The sequence below is a fragment of the Antrostomus carolinensis genome, unplaced genomic scaffold (genome assembly GCF_000700745.2).
Source record: "Antrostomus carolinensis isolate BGI_N321 unplaced genomic scaffold, ASM70074v2 scaffold16277, whole genome shotgun sequence".
NCBI lineage: Eukaryota > Metazoa > Chordata > Aves > Caprimulgiformes > Caprimulgidae > Antrostomus > Antrostomus carolinensis.
In genome coordinates this window covers 48271-64224 of record NW_010326783.1, presented here as the reverse complement: position 1 = coordinate 64224, position 15954 = coordinate 48271, and the positions used below count along the sequence as shown (strand labels likewise).

The following is a 15954-nucleotide window of genomic DNA, read 5'->3' as shown; positions in this document are numbered from 1 at the left end:
CCTACAGAGAGCACCAATAGCAAGATGAAAATGATCTATTGTTTCAGTCATGTTTTTCTTGAGTAATTGGAATTAATTTTTTTCCCCCCACGTTTTTTTTCTGTACCAAAACTTGACATATCCTAGACGTGACCGTAAGGCATATATACACAGTCAAGTAGAAAGGAGTATAAGACAAAGTTCTACACTGTACCATGAACATAACACCTCACAAATTGTACTTGTCATTTTTTTACCATATGGACTTTCCTGGCTTAGCCTTCTATAAGATTTAGATGCCTAAAATCAATGAAAGCAGTGAAAGCATAGGGAATAATTAATCCTGGTTATTTGAGCCTTTTTTTACTGTTATCTTCTATGTAGCAGAATTAAGTTCCATCCTTTGGAAGGAGGATTAATCAAGGAGTTCCATAATGCACTATTAACTCTTCCTAAAGGGTATAATTCTCTCCTTGTTCTCAAAGGACAAATACATAATTCATATTAAAAGTTTTTAAAAGGGAACTGTGCATCACAGACACTTCTGGATATATCAAGGAGAAAGAAAAAAATACCTGGGAAGACATACAAACAGTACATGGGGCGATTTTCAAAGGTATAAATGGGAAGCAGGCACTCGGCTCCTGTTGAATTTTGAAAGGAGTTCAGCATCCAACTGCCCTCCTGCCTTTGAAAATCTTCCTTCACAAAACCCTTGGTTACAAATGACTCCAAAGTTCAAAGAATGACCTCGCCCTTGTGGGAAACATAGGAAGGCTCGTGCCTTTTAAAGAAAGATTTATGAGACTGTTGCTGCAGATGTGACTGCAATGAGGAAACAACACTTTATAGAAAGGAAACTCTAAAGAAACATACTCTATTGGTGGAGTGGATGGGTCACAAGAGACTGGAATCACGAGTAGGAAGCATGGACAAAAATACCCGCTTGCACAGATGGATACTGCCTTACAGAAGCTCAGCAAGTTGTCTACCAGATTGCCTGGATGAGCTTGTATTTGCAGGGCTGATAATCACAGAATCACCTGGTATGGCACATCAACAACATGTTTTTTGGGTTTTTTTTATTTCTTGAAATTGTCCAAAATGGGTAATGCTGGCAACAAGATAGTTATGACAGAGAAGGTGTATGTTGTCTTTCCTCACGATTCAAAGAAGTGGGTTAGTCTTGAGCTATCTGTAATTATGCAAACTCTACATTTCACCTTTCTCATCTTCTGAATTACCTTTTCCTAGTAATGCAGGGAAAAATGTAGATTTCCTCATATACAAATAAGTGAAAGAGGTTGTGAAAGCCTGAACCATGGTAATATACATGCAGAAACTTAACAGTTTGGACAACGAAAATAGATAGTTAAAAATTTTCACAAAAACAAATTCTAACAGCACGTCCTTATGTGAAGAAAGCATCATTCCAGTTCTACCCCTGATCACAAAGTTAATTTACAGTACATGCTGACACACTATGTATGTAATTAAATATATTTCAGGATTTTTTTTAATCCAAGCCAACATATGTTTGTTCAGTATCAACACTGACCATGATCAAAACCATTTCCCATTCTTGGCTTCTGTATCAGATCGTGCCTCTCTCAGGCACCAAAGATAGTTATTTTCACTGATAACACTGATATAATTGAATTCTCTGTCATTATCAGAAAGGACAAAAGAATGTTCACCATGCAGAGACTCTGGAATCAAACTAAAGATAAATGAGTAGCAATCTAAGAATTCCTTCGTTAGTTGTTAAGTGGCATAGAAAAAAAATAACTCAAGAGAGCATAATAATTTATATTCACATCAGCTTAATCACCTTTCAAAAATAAAAGTTAACAACTCCTGTTACGCTAAATAACCCCTTAAACACTCCAAATTCCTATAATGGTCTCTATATATATTATATACATGATATAATAAAACTTTGTTCATTTGCAGATAGGAGATGACACCACATTTGAGCAACATTTTAGTTCTCACTCTTAGCTAATTACTGCATTCAATCTGCAAAATCTATGTGTATCAATAATAAGGCCTTGAGTGGTTTCATTGACTGCTGCAGGGTTTCTGGCATCCCTGAAGCATATATACAAAGTGTTTTTAAAAAAATCTACACTTCAAATGCAATTTAAAGATGGTCAATAATTCTATTTTACTTGTTTCCTGAATATTTTCGTTTTAGCAAACTTTAATATCATAATTCTTACCTTTGCAGCAGAGTTTGATACTCCATGTGTTACGTTCCTTATGAGGCCACCAACATTGCCATATTTTATAAGCCCAGTAACACCTTCTGAAACATCATTCAATAGACCCATAGGGTTGCCAAGGAAATCCACAGATCCTAGAATCCTTGCTGCCTGACTAAGCAGCTCCTGTAAAATCAATGGTAAGAATGAATTTTCACTTACGGATCACATTAACACCAGCAAGATTGATTAAAATTTTTTTTAAAAGTCCCACTCGCAACAAAAGTGTAGACAAACCCAGAAATGAACAGTTTTACTGAAGAAATGAACACACAAATATACCAGTTAGAACAACAAACAGTTTCATCTTAAAATGCAGTGTATTCTTAGAAGCATGTGATGCTACTTTTCAGTATACCAAAGCAGCAATACAGCACAAACACTTCAGTAAATAGTCAAGAAAGGGTTCCCCCACCCTCAGTAGAGAGCTTATCAATCAAAAGACGTTCAGCCTTTGCCACAATAAAATCTGTGTGACACTTACCTCTTGAAAATGTTTCAGAATATCATTAATGATAAACTCCTGAGTTTCATATGGATGGACTCTAGTGAAAGGATCCAGATTAATCACAGCATCTTCAAATCGGATTAGAGGAAATCCCAGTGTGCTTTTCAATGCCTAATTAAATGAAAGATATTGCTACTTTAATTTTTCTCTCTACCTCTCATTCACAGCACCCAAATGAATTAATCTTTAAATGGAGAGCAAACCAAAATTATCTGAAGCTGCTAGAGTAGTTTTCCACTGCCATGCAGATGCTTTGATATAGAGAGCAACCACTCCATACGTGGTTTACTTGGAAGCGATGATCAGTAACTAGACAGTGAACACTCTTCCCAATGCAATCTGTTTTCTACACTTGATAAGAATATTTCAACAAAATGTGTTTAAGATTCCATGCTTAGCACTCTGCTACAACTGCTCTAACATTCAATTAAACTAAACCCTAAATTAATTTCCTTGATATATAGTGAAGACAAAACTGGGTATTTTGCACCCTGCTGAAGTTAGTTCTATGAACAGATGTTCCAAGTGTCAGGATGAGCTGCAATAACAGACATAGTTTCCTACAAGCCTAAGGCTCATTTATTAACCTTATGTGGTATCCTGAAATTCTCTAAATTAGCTTTTTCAAGGAAGAAAACCAAGACAGCGATTAGTCTATGGGCCATCTGTAACCTGTACAGTCTATATGTAAAAAAACATATTATACAGCTACATATACACACACATAAAGAAGAGAATTTGGGGAAAATTAATAAGAAAATTAATATTTTAAGAAAGAAAGAGATCCCGTCTATTTCAGGTCTTGATAACAGCATCTGCCCAGTCACTAACATCAGAAAATCTGAAGAAGGCAAGAAGCATGATACTAGTGTTTTATCTTTCTACATTAATCACGAAAACATGCTTGGTAGTAAGTAATACGAGTTTTTCTGCCATCTGCAGGCAATTAAGGTAAATTACAGGTCTGATTTAAGCTTGCAAGTAAGAAAGGACCTATTTATTTTTTCAGTAAATGGATGACTAACTGGAGTAGTCCTCATTATTCACTTGGGTAGGAAGTAATTTCCTGTTTAACTATCAGGTATTATATAAGGCAACTTTGTTAATACTGGTACCTAATAAAAATAATCTGTCTACACCAAATTACCAGACAGCAATGTCCAAGCCAGAAACATTAGAGGTAGTTAGAAAAACTTCTACAAAGACTCTACTGTGATTATTCTCTCCCTCCTACCCTGAACTCTCCTGTGCTACGAAACTGAAGGGAACTCTTTCTGTGGAAGTTAATATACAGAATACAGTCAGTGACTGTTATCATTAGGGGGAAAAATAAAATGTATACGCCAAGTTTTCTCTTGGGAACAATGCTGGTGGCTGCCAAGACATATCCATATGCAATCATATACCAAAGGTGGTAGGAAATCCAACCACAACAGTGCACATTACTAGTTTTGTAAAGGCACTCACCACTAACTGTTTTCTCTCTCTAAATTTGAGATAATAGGATGATAAGCACTTGCATGTTGAAGCTAAAGTACAAACATATTCAAGACACTGCTGATGCTGTTGAATGGTAAGGAACATCATAGCCAGCACAAGGATTTGGTAAAAGCAAACACAAGAATGCAGGACTGATGATACACTGCGTCCTCTTGGTGGGACTCCACGATATACACTCATTCCACAAAACTAAACTTCTTTCAAAGCTTCCACATCTTAATGTCCATAATACCAAGGGCACAAAAAAGCCTGGTCAGTGCCTCAATTTTGAACACACAAGTTGAATAGGCAGCAGCTCAGTTCCTCCACAGTAGGGAGGGTTTTTTATGGTTTGGTTGGCTGATTTTGTTTCAACTCTCCCACCTGGGAGGAAATTAGTTGTATTAGCTCGGAGGGAACTGAAATACTGCTGGCTGCTGCCGCCTTATTATGTCCATGAAGGTCCCAACACACAAACTGGGAACACTGGACAAAATTATCTTCTTGCTGTAATTTGGAATTCCTGGTTCACTTGAACGACTGTGCCAGAACATTTATTACCACATGAAAAGGACCAGATTTTCTACCTGAGTCCATACTCAATCTAAATTCACTTTTTGGATGAAAACACTCAAGAGTTTCTGCTCCCTAAACTGAATAACTTTTCCTTCACTCCCACCCCAGTGCTCCCATATGACAGTCATTCCCCTTAAGCCTCTTCCCCCTACCATTAATGTAACTGAGATTCTTTGTAAAGTAGAGTTGTTACGTTAGTTGGCTGTGCTTCAACTGAAATTACAAAAATTAAAGAATATTACAGAAGGGACTGGAAATAAAGAAAAATAGAAGAGTGAATGGAAATTAATAGTAATAAGTTAAATATTCTGTTTCCTTTTCCTCCCACGACAGAATCTCTTTCCTTGGAAGCACACTGTGAATGTATTGGCGCACCTTGAGATCCAAAGGCAGCTTGTTGGAAGTGAAGACACTCAACTTTATTTGAGGCACACTAATTTTCAGATTTTCAAAGTAGTATCGCTTTTGTGCTCCACTTTGTTCAACAGCCTTTTCATGGAGGTTTTCATCATACTTTTCAACTTCTGTGTGCAGACAAAACATAGGAAACAGAATAGATTATATATAAATAAATAGAGGGTTATGAATGCATACTCTGTAAAGAGTTAATAGTTTCTCTGTACAAATAAAAAGTATGTGTGACTGCTAGCGTAGCCAGCAAAATTACTCATGTCTTGTGACATGAAGTTGACCTTTGAGGCTCAAGAATTTTTTTTCAGATCTGCCTGCATCTCTAAAACCTGAATGCATTTGTAGCTAGATAAAAAAGGCATCCAAGTTTGTTATTTGAGCTTTTAATCTCGCTTCCAATTTATCTTTGTCAGCATACAGAAGCAAGGTGATACAAACACAACTACACAACGTGTAGCATTGTGTAGCATCAGGGTAAACCTCAGCGAAGGACAGATTAATAAACAGCGTAAGAACAAAACTCAAAATCTTAATTTCTTCTTCATCACTACAAATCTAAGTCTTTAATTGCTCTGTGAAACGTAATACTTGCAATTTTTTAGAGACGATTCAGAAGATACCGTGGACTAGCAAGACACAGCACTCTTGAGCATCATTTGTAGACTTGCCCACATTTTGAAACGTGCCAAAAATAGTTTTTTCCTGCAACAGTTATTTTATTATATAATCCTACACACCCTACTGCATAATAAAAGTGACTTTTTCAATTGCCAAAACAGACAATTCAGAAAGTTTCCAAAGTACAGATTAACCCTACAATAGAAGGATTAGAACAGTATCTATGAGATTAGAAGATTCAAGAGCTCTGTCTTGTATTACAATTAAAGTCAGAGGTAGGGATGCCACAACCAAAAGGTCAGCCAGCCAAAATTTTCCTTTAGTAAAGCAAGAGGAACTGCTCAAGGAACAAATGAACAGAGATCCCATCTCTAGCCTTAGGTTTAAATAAACAAACATTACTAAACAAAGCTGTTCGCTAAATTAGTAACATAATTTCTTTTATCCCATTTTAGATGAATCCAGATACAGGAATTTAAGATGAATTCTAAACTCCTTCCCATAGAGGCTCAGCTCGGCCACTGTGTACTGGAAAACAGCATGTTACATGGGTCATTACCTGAATACTGTAACAAACACCATATTCATTAACAGCTTTATTGGGGCCATTGAGACATTAGTTTTCCAGCTTTCTGTTCAACAGTGGAAGTTTCCAAGCAGCTAAGACTTTGCTAGGCATTTTGAACTTATTTTGCATGAAAAGATCATAACACTTCTGTATACTGTAAAACTGGTCTTTGCAATTTTATACTATACCTGATTCAGACTGATCATAGCCAAAGAAACTCAATAGCTTCAGAAGCAGTTTCTCCTCAATTTGAACTGTGAACTTTCGAGCAGTGATCATCAGATGCTACAAAGATAAACAAGTCTTGGTTTAAAGTATTAACACCAGAAATATGATCCATGTAAGCCATTACATAAGACAATGTGTTCTACTTCAACAAAATATTTTCACTGGAATGCATTTGTAGTAAAGATTCTCACTTTCAAAATGTCTTTGGTAGTTTTCCTCACTCAACATTACCTACAACTAGTGATGACTGTTTCAATTTTTTGGAAGGTATTGTGCATCATTACCTAACACTGACACTTTGGAATCTGATGCTTAGTCACTTTCCAACACCAAAATCAGCTGTTTTTCAAAATAGTATCAAAATACATGGGTGAAGATTGCAAGTGAGAAAATAAGTCTAGATAATCAACTCAGTTTTGCCCTTACAATGCATACCACAGCTCTTGGATAAATCTCCAAACAACATCAACAGCTGCAGCACACAGAACAGGGTTTATGCTGCAAGACAACAGCTTATCAGAGAGAAGTTGTAACCTTGTATGCAACTCATGAAAAGCATAGCACAGATATGCTGGTTCACTATGCTACAGTGGTACCTATCAATTATGAGGTGACAATAATTGGCTTGAAAAGTAAGGTCAAAGACACGAACAAACAGGGGTCTGGCTTAATTTGTTATATTTTTCAACATATTACCCTGTTCATCGCTGTACTGCAGCACTAAACACTATGAACAACAGAAGGTGGATATAGCATCCTTTAAGTCTCAGTATTAATTCAAAGTGTATTTCACAAACTATTTAATTCAGATTACTAGCAAAAATTAGGAACAGGAAAGGTCATTTAAACAGAGTAACACATGGCACAATCAAAAGATTGTGGTTTACCTTGTAAATGTCAGTCAGTGCATTTTTACTGGGAAATTTCATTGCGTTTACTTGCACTGCAGGACCAGTCTCCACAGGTTCATTTTCACTCATCCTGGGTGTCAGAAAGAGCATAAAAGGCCGTGTGGTGCCAATAAGCTGGTTGTCCACCTACAGAGCGGACAAGACAGACAACAAAATCTGAATAGGTGACAATAAACAGCAATATTGAGCCTCTTTAACTGAGGACTTTAAAGCTTTCAGAAATACATAGTCTCTGAGCCAGGGAGATACTGAGCATAACTGGTTATTGATCATCATTGAGACCATATAAAAAAAAAATTCAGAATATTTTTAATTAATGTCCTCCATTAAAAAAAATTGTTATAGCTACCAAACAAAACTGCTATGTTCTCTGTGTTTTTTTTTTCCTTTTTCAAAAAACCCAGTCAAAAATATTAAACAGCAGAGTTAAGCTACTCCTGCATTTGACTGATGCATGTAAGTATCCATTTATCTCATGTAACCTACATCAGTACCAACAATTCCCCTTCCAAGGAAATCTTATGTATTGGGAACAGAATTCTAGTAATTTAGAGGAGTTTTTTAGTAGAATAAAAACAGTCTTCATTTTAACTTGTGAATTCTGAATTTCAAAGACTGAACTGAAAACAAAGGTAAAGGCAAAACTCTACAGTCAGAAACAAAATCTAGTTAAAAAAACATGAGAGGTTTATAATTGTCTTATTTGTCTATGATTTATACTTATTTGTCTATGATTTATACTGCACTAGGACTCCTGCTTTCAATGGCTGTTTTTTCGTTATGTAATGACAAAGAACCAAACACCAGGAAGAGAGAAACAAAATTAAAAAGATTGTAATAGAAATCAATGGTACAAAATACAATATATTGTCTCAATTATTATTAAGTAGAGAACAACAAAAAAAGGAAACATCAATGCGAATGGATGATATTCCATGATATTTAGGAATTTAAATCTCAGTAACAGCTCTAAACATTTTTCAAACCTATTATGACAACAAAAAATGCAGAAGACCCATGAACAAATATATTTGTTTCAAAATGGCCATTACCTGTATGTCCTGCACGCTGAGCTCTAGCACCTGACTTGTCGACAGTTGTGTGTAGTGGACATTGATTCTTGTGAGGCTTGCAAATATTAGCTCTTCAGGAACTTTGTTGACCAAAGACAATCCTATTCCACCTTCCAGTTTCACAAGTACCTAAGAAAATAATATTGAAGAGAAAATAAAAACCACAACACTAACAAACCAACACTGAAAAAACCTGTGATTCTAAATACATACTTCTGCAAAAAAGTTATTTTTTTAGACTCATCTCCAGAGGGGCTCAACAGCTCACTGATGATTAGTCTTCGAATAAAGAGGTGTTAAAGACATATAAACCCGACTTCTCAGAATGAGGAGTTTTAGCAGGAAAATCTACAAGTTCATAACAAGAGGTCATCATGAGGAAAAGCTAACAAAGCCCCCTTTGAAATCTATAAAGGAAAATAATAAATAAAACACAGTAATATCTTACTTCCAATTCCTGCTCTGTATCTGGATTTTTTAACTTGCGTAGATCTTGTTCCGTAACTGGAAGCTCATCTCCTTCATTGGATAAACGATCATTTCTGCGTTGGTTAAAATCCGTTATCTAATAAACAAATAGATTACTAAAATGATCAACTTCCTATTTGTAAATAACAGTTATATTATCCCACCTTATAAAATTACTCTTTTTTAAAAAAATAAGCACAATGAAAACTGTTGTAATTATTTCTGGTTTATGATATTCCCCTCTCCCTTCATATCGTTATAAAGTTAACGTTTACAAGAATTTAGAGATGCCATAGAGAAAAAGGCATTTCAAGTACAAGCAAATAATAAAACTACATTCTGGTTAATGAGGGACCTTCACCTGTAAAACTCTAGTTGGCCCATCCGGGATGACTCTAACAGCCAGTACTCCAGACCCAGGCCTCATCTTCTGGTGTATGAACTGCTGTGCAGGTGGAACCGGCTCCAGAAGTTCAAGTGAAGTATCAGGACCAAGAACAACTTCTGCTCCGTCATGAAGACCCTGTATTCCTCCCTTTGCCTGGAGAAAAAAAGAAGAGTGAGGGAAAAAAAAAAAAGATAGTTAAAGGCTTCAGATAACTGTTTACATGATGGTGTCCTATTTGCAGGATTTTCAGTGATATCATTCGGTACCTCACAGATCCATTCCAGGATCACTGTGCACATACAAGACTCGCTTTCATCACAGAGCTAACATATTCACTAGGAGATACTTTTTCCACTAAACCGAGGATGATTTGACATAGTTGGCACAATTTATTTTTCAAAATAAAACATTAGAAATAATATCATTATCCATTACAAACACACTTTGCTATTTCAACAACATGTAGGATAACTTACTCAAATTTGTTTGTAAGCAAACACTTAAAAAAAAAGAAAAAGCAGCCAAATTCTTTTGACATTTAGTTCTAGAATTTGTAAAAGCAGTCCAGGTTTCTGTGCTTACTGATTCTAACATCAGCAGGCAGAATTATCAAATAGTTTGCATGTGTTAGCTGTCTGCAAGTCAGTTTCCTGGAACACAAAGAAAGAGCAAACAGTTCAAACTGCTTTTAAGATTCTTATTACTGAAATGTTAGAACCATGATTCTGAGAAACGCTGGTGATAACACAAATCTTGGCTTTCACCAGTGATACTAAGTGGCACAATCTGCAGCATTTTCACATTTGGTATGTGTGAGAATACCAAGGCCTTAGTTATCACTATACAGTTCATTTTCAACAACTATGTACTATTAATTTTCTAATTATTTACTTTCAAATTAATAGTTTAGTTATTTGAAATTGATAAGAACATTCAAGCATGAATTTACACCACACATGCTGTTTGCCCATCTGTATCAGCAACAGTCAAAACAAGTTCAACATATAATCAGTGCTGACCTGGACAACAAGCCCATGAATACCACAGGTCAACTTTCCATCACGAAAACTCCATGTCTGGGTAGTACTGCGCCGTCGATCAGGCTTCCTCAACATCAGTGGCTCATACCTGTAACGAAAGCATTCCACCAATACTTAGAGGAATCAAACTTCTCTTTTTTATTCTTGAGACGGCGAACACTTATACTAATTTTGTTCAAACTCATTTTCCTAACCTCACTTCTGAAGTGCTCTTTTAACAATGTGCTCCTGAAAATACATTAGCCATGATTTTTAAAATATTTCCAAGTCACAAAAATGATCACGAGGTCTGCTTAGCAAGACAGATAAAATAATCTCTCTCTCCCACTTGCCTTCAGAATAATTTCTTTCCTTATTCAGAGAATATCACGTTAAGTATGCTTTCAAAGACATGGTTAGAATCTACATCAGTTTCCTGAGAAATTGTATTTGCAATACCTGTTATCTGTGACAGCTGCCAGACCTGCAATGTCTAAAATCATACAAGAGTCCACAGACCGAGGAGAAGGTTTCTGGGGGTTATGAGGAACTGAAGAACCTTCATGGCAAAGCATTCCTGTGCCCGTCATTCTCCAAAGCTGGGATCGTTTTCCTGGCTCCTGTTGCATAAAAATTCAACATTTACATGAACGCAGCAGTACAGAGCAAATACCTCTGTTCTGTTTTGCTATCAAAAGCTTTGAATTATAATTCTTGGAATGACCTGTACAACTTTAGAGCCCTGAATTAGAAACTAGTTTGTATAAACCCTCAGTCCAACTCTGATACTCAATGAACATGCATCCTACGTTACCACTGTTACATGCAGAGTTGTATTTACAAGCTATTTTAATCTCAGCAATATTTAAATACAGTTTCTATTTCTTAAGAGCTCCAGAAATAGAAGACTTAACCTTACAACAAACCCAAAAAGGAAGCATGCCCTACCTTGTAACTTCATTAGAACCTCCAATATAGAATTACCACTCTTGGTTGTTTTAGAGGCATTTGCAGTATTCCTTACGACTTTTATTCCAATTCCCTTTTCTGTCACCCTTGCCCCTATAAAAGTCTTATATGGAAGCATCACCATAATTCAAGCAACCTGAACTGCAATAACCTGTCACTTTCAGTGGAGTCTGTCTGCACCCTTTAAAAGTTGTCATGAAAAAGTTTTTATTTTTTCTTTCTCCCTGCATATGATTTTACTTCAGCACACAGCAACAGCATTTTAATAAAAACAAGCATGACTTAGTACCTTCTTTTTCAGCACAACTCGCTGAGTCTTTGGAGAAACATCAAGGACAAGCTCTGCATATGCTGCATCCTTATTTGAAGCAACTGGTCTTACACTTGGCTCCTGTGAACTAGAAAACATAATCACGTTTATTCAGAGTAGCTGCTTCCTCTGTAGATTGAATTAGAGCTGTACCAAAATCCAACTGAGGAAGCTTACGCTTCCAATATAGCCAATCAGACAAAAATTTATATTGTTCTTTTCTCTTGTTATTTTTGCAATTGCCAGTGTAAGCTGTCAATCTGAGTACATGTGATTTCTCACTGTGACTAGGAACCTCTCAAGCAAATCAGATTAATTAAAAAAAAAATTTCTACCTTATTTTAAGGAAAGCAACAAAGCATGTATCAATCTCCCATAGCTGTTTTCAATAGCATATAAACTAGTGCAAGTTTAAAATTCACAGGCATGTTCATAAATAAGCATTTCCTGTAGACAAGTGTTCTTTGTACAGCAAATGAAATTAAGCCCCCAGGTATGACCCTAAACATCCCTGCTCTTCTAAGATCAGGCAGGGGGGTCACAGCAGATGCCATATACCATGAACATTCAAAGTATTTTCATATAATATATAAAGAATTACCCTGAGAAAGTATATGTAGCAGCAATATAAATGAAGTTTTCATAGTAAAGCTGCTTGCTATCTTGGAAGTCATTCATGCTACAGACGATTTCTGAGGAGCCGGCCCCTTTAACTGTCAGCATTATAAAAGGTGGTAGAATCGGTTCATCCCATGCATAATCCAGAGAGGTCATGGGCTTCACTTCAGTGTATAGTCTTGGTTCAACAACACCATGCTGATTAAAAACAATTGGGACCTGTAACAGTTATGAAAGAGGATTAGGTTTCACATAGAAATTTATTCAGACAGATTTTTTTTGCTATAATTTGTTCATTTTTCAGGAGCTGATCACTGATACATGTTCAGCTCACTTCTTCTCCCACTACCCCAACGGTTTCAGACGCATTTTCTTCCATTCAAGTCTCAATTAAAAATGGTCTCAAAGGCATGAGAAATCTCATCTTTGCTTTCATCTGTGGTTCAAAATATCTTTAGTCCCATAGCAGCATCTCAAACCCTCCTCATCAAAATTAGGAGACTTGGCCAGTTTTATTTAACAGTTCAGTACTAAAATCCAGAATGAGAACCAGTAACTATTAAGAGCCCCTTCTCCTGGTCTGATCACAAGGCGGTCAATAAGTTACTGCAAAATATGCAAAGTAAATTCTCTGATTTTTATGATCTCTGATATGGAATCACAGAGAGAAAGGAAGTAGCAGCAGTAGCAGCTGAAAATAGCACAGAGCAAATTACAAACTCTCACTCTAGCACAATTTTCTCATACACTTTAATGAATACTTTCCCTTTTAAGACTTTTAAGACAGTCATGAAATCCACAATGTCAGCACTATTATTTGAAGAAGATAAAGTAGTTGAGTACTACCAATTTTTACTAAAAATTCAGGAAATTACAATTATTATACACAAATGCCTCTTGCTACACACACTTTCAGTTTTTTTCATTACACAAGCTAGTCAGCTCCCTCTTGTAACAAATATAAAAGGACTCTTACTTTTCTTTTTTTATTAAAAAATTAAAGAAAAAATGTGAAGTTTTTCCCTTTTACCTTGGAAAAATTGTCTATGCGGAAAGGTGGCGGCAACTGATCTGTGTCACTGAACGCAATGCGGTACGTGGCTCCTTGAAGAGTAATTTCTACTCTTAAGAAGTAACATTTCCCCAGGGTGTCCCTGAACAAGAAGAAATGCAAGAGAGGTAGGCTTTCGATCTGCGTTACCCACAGTCGTAAGTGTTAAACAAATAAAAAAACCTGAAGCATGTTACAGAAGATTGATGTATAATAATTACCTCATATTAATATGGAACGAGTTATTTTTGTTGACCTCAAAGCCCCCAGACCAAATGCAGTTTGGGACATCCATTAGTCTCACACATAATAGTTGATCATAATCGTTACGTGGCCAGTGGAACACCACGCTGGAACCAGGAAGTGTGGAGATATAGCCATCAGGATTGGATGTTCCCTAGTAATAGAAACTGGTGAATACACATCCTATAGCTATTGAAAAGTACAGTCCTAATCTATATACCTCTCAAACATGAACACAGCAATTATTCTGTTAGATGAATGCTGGTATTAGAATAATGAGAAAGATCCTCATAACCAGCCAACAATACTTTCAAGTATAATGTTTGTGTTCTTTTTGGTTGGAGGATGCTGTGACTAACTACAGGTATTGTAGTAATAAGTAACAGAAAGGAAGCAGCTTACCCGACCTCTGGCGAATTCCCGCTGAACAAAGGCAAGCTTGTAGGTTGATTTATTATCTAACAGGTAACGGGGCGCAAATGTTACCATGCACGTATCAATGTAACGGCCTCTGCCTTTTTTAACATCAATGCCTAGTAACAAATCAAGTCAAAAATAAAACTATTATTTACAAAAGAAAACAAAAGATATCTGCCACAACATATTTCACATAACAACAGTTCTTTTCTTGGGTTCCTGAGATGCAGTTTCTGCCGTCCCACTGTCATATTTTGAAACATTATTTTAAACAGTAAATGTAATTTTATGCCATCTGTTAGCCTCTGTTGCTCAAGTATAATTTAAAGATCATAAGCATGGAAGACAAAAAAAATAAAAATATTTCCAGTCACAAGTAAATCAATGTAAGTAATTAAGCCACTTTTAAACACTCAAAGAATTCCTTAAAAATCACCATGAACTTCCAAACTGTCATCTTATTAAAAACTAAAAGCTTCTGAGGAAACTGTACTTTATCTACACTACAAGCGCAAGGAAAAGAGAAGTTGCACTCCTCCACATCAGCCTACAGAGACACAACAAAACAAAAACCACAGAAGTAGCAGATGGCTGAATGGTTACAGTAAACAGACACTCAAAATTATCAAAGATGCTAATGCGGTGGGATTTCAAATGTACTTAGAAGTAACATACAGGGGGAATAGAGACACAGAAACAGAACAAACAGTTTGTAAATGCAGTTATTAACACTCAGTGATGAAAAGTAAAAATAAAAATAACTGAAAACTGATTTTTAAGCAAATTAAATTCAAAATAAAGATGTAAAAATTCTTGGAATACTAATTTTTGTCTAATAATTTGCTCTGGACCCTCAAAAACCTTTCACAACATATATTTCCCTGCTGTAATTGTTCCATTTCTGGTGTCACTGACACCTTATCTTACCAAGTTCTACAGTATTTCTCAAAAGTTCCTATCAACACATACCGATGTTATAAATGAGGCCTGGCCGGTTTCCATGCTGGATCACTTTAAGGGCTCTGACACCACTTCCACCATCCAGGGAGAAACCCTGGCACCAGCCAGGCATACCTTCAGGATGGATTCCTCTTCCAACCCGCATTGTACAACTAAGGTTAAGAAGAAAACACAAAGATTTATTCATTTAAAGGAAGGATCAGATATCAACACGATGCTGATGATCAAACACATACCCAAATACAAAAAGAACACCTGTGTTTTCATATAAAAGCATTAGAAGCCACAATAAATCTCTTCTTGAGTCATTAATTCTGCATTTCTGCCATAACCTCTTTTAACATTTTGGTCAAGATTCAGTGACCATGTCATATAAAAGGTTTGGTAATTCTCAGACCAATTAAACGTGACAACATCTGTGTGTCTTTTTTCTTTGAAAGAAAAAGGAAAAAAAGAAAAATTGGAATACATTTTTGTGATAAATTTAACTGTTGTTCATTTAAGCAAAAATCACAGAACGTTTCAGATAAATTTACTTTAAATCATGTTGTTATTTTTTTATTTTCATGGAAAAAGCGAGTTCTCTCCTTCATGTCAGCTAAAGTAGCTGAAAGTTTCCTTTCCAAAACCCTGTCATTTTCTTTTTACATCAGAATCACTATAGCTCCATGGACCTCTTACTGAGTGACTGCTACTACTTCTCTATTAACATTCAGAGTTTAGGATTAGGGGGTTGGAGTGGGTTTTTTTAGAAACAAAGTAATTTATACAACTATGAAAGCCTCTTCAAAATGGTTTTTGATTTTCTTACAAAAGAAGCATGAGTTCAAAACATGCAAAATAAAGCCACAGCAGCCTGCAGACACAACAGAATTAGCCAACCAAAGACTTTTCAG

General features: G+C 36.0%; 1 protein-coding gene across 1 annotated transcript in view; it reads right to left on the bottom strand.

The window, feature by feature from the left end:
- VPS13D (vacuolar protein sorting 13 homolog D) overlaps positions 1-15954 on the bottom strand; it is a 96836-nt gene that overhangs the window by 34864 nt on the left and 46018 nt on the right. The window contains 16 exon segments of the mRNA XM_010171710.1: positions 2202-2369; positions 2728-2862; positions 5182-5330; positions 6592-6688; positions 7519-7668; positions 8595-8744; positions 9064-9180; positions 9445-9624; positions 10491-10599; positions 10950-11110; positions 11749-11857; positions 12371-12606; positions 13418-13541; positions 13660-13835; positions 14084-14214; positions 15068-15210. Of these exon segments, the coding sequence (XP_010170012.1) occupies positions 2202-2369; positions 2728-2862; positions 5182-5330; positions 6592-6688; positions 7519-7668; positions 8595-8744; positions 9064-9180; positions 9445-9624; positions 10491-10599; positions 10950-11110; positions 11749-11857; positions 12371-12606; positions 13418-13541; positions 13660-13835; positions 14084-14214; positions 15068-15210 (2335 nt within the window).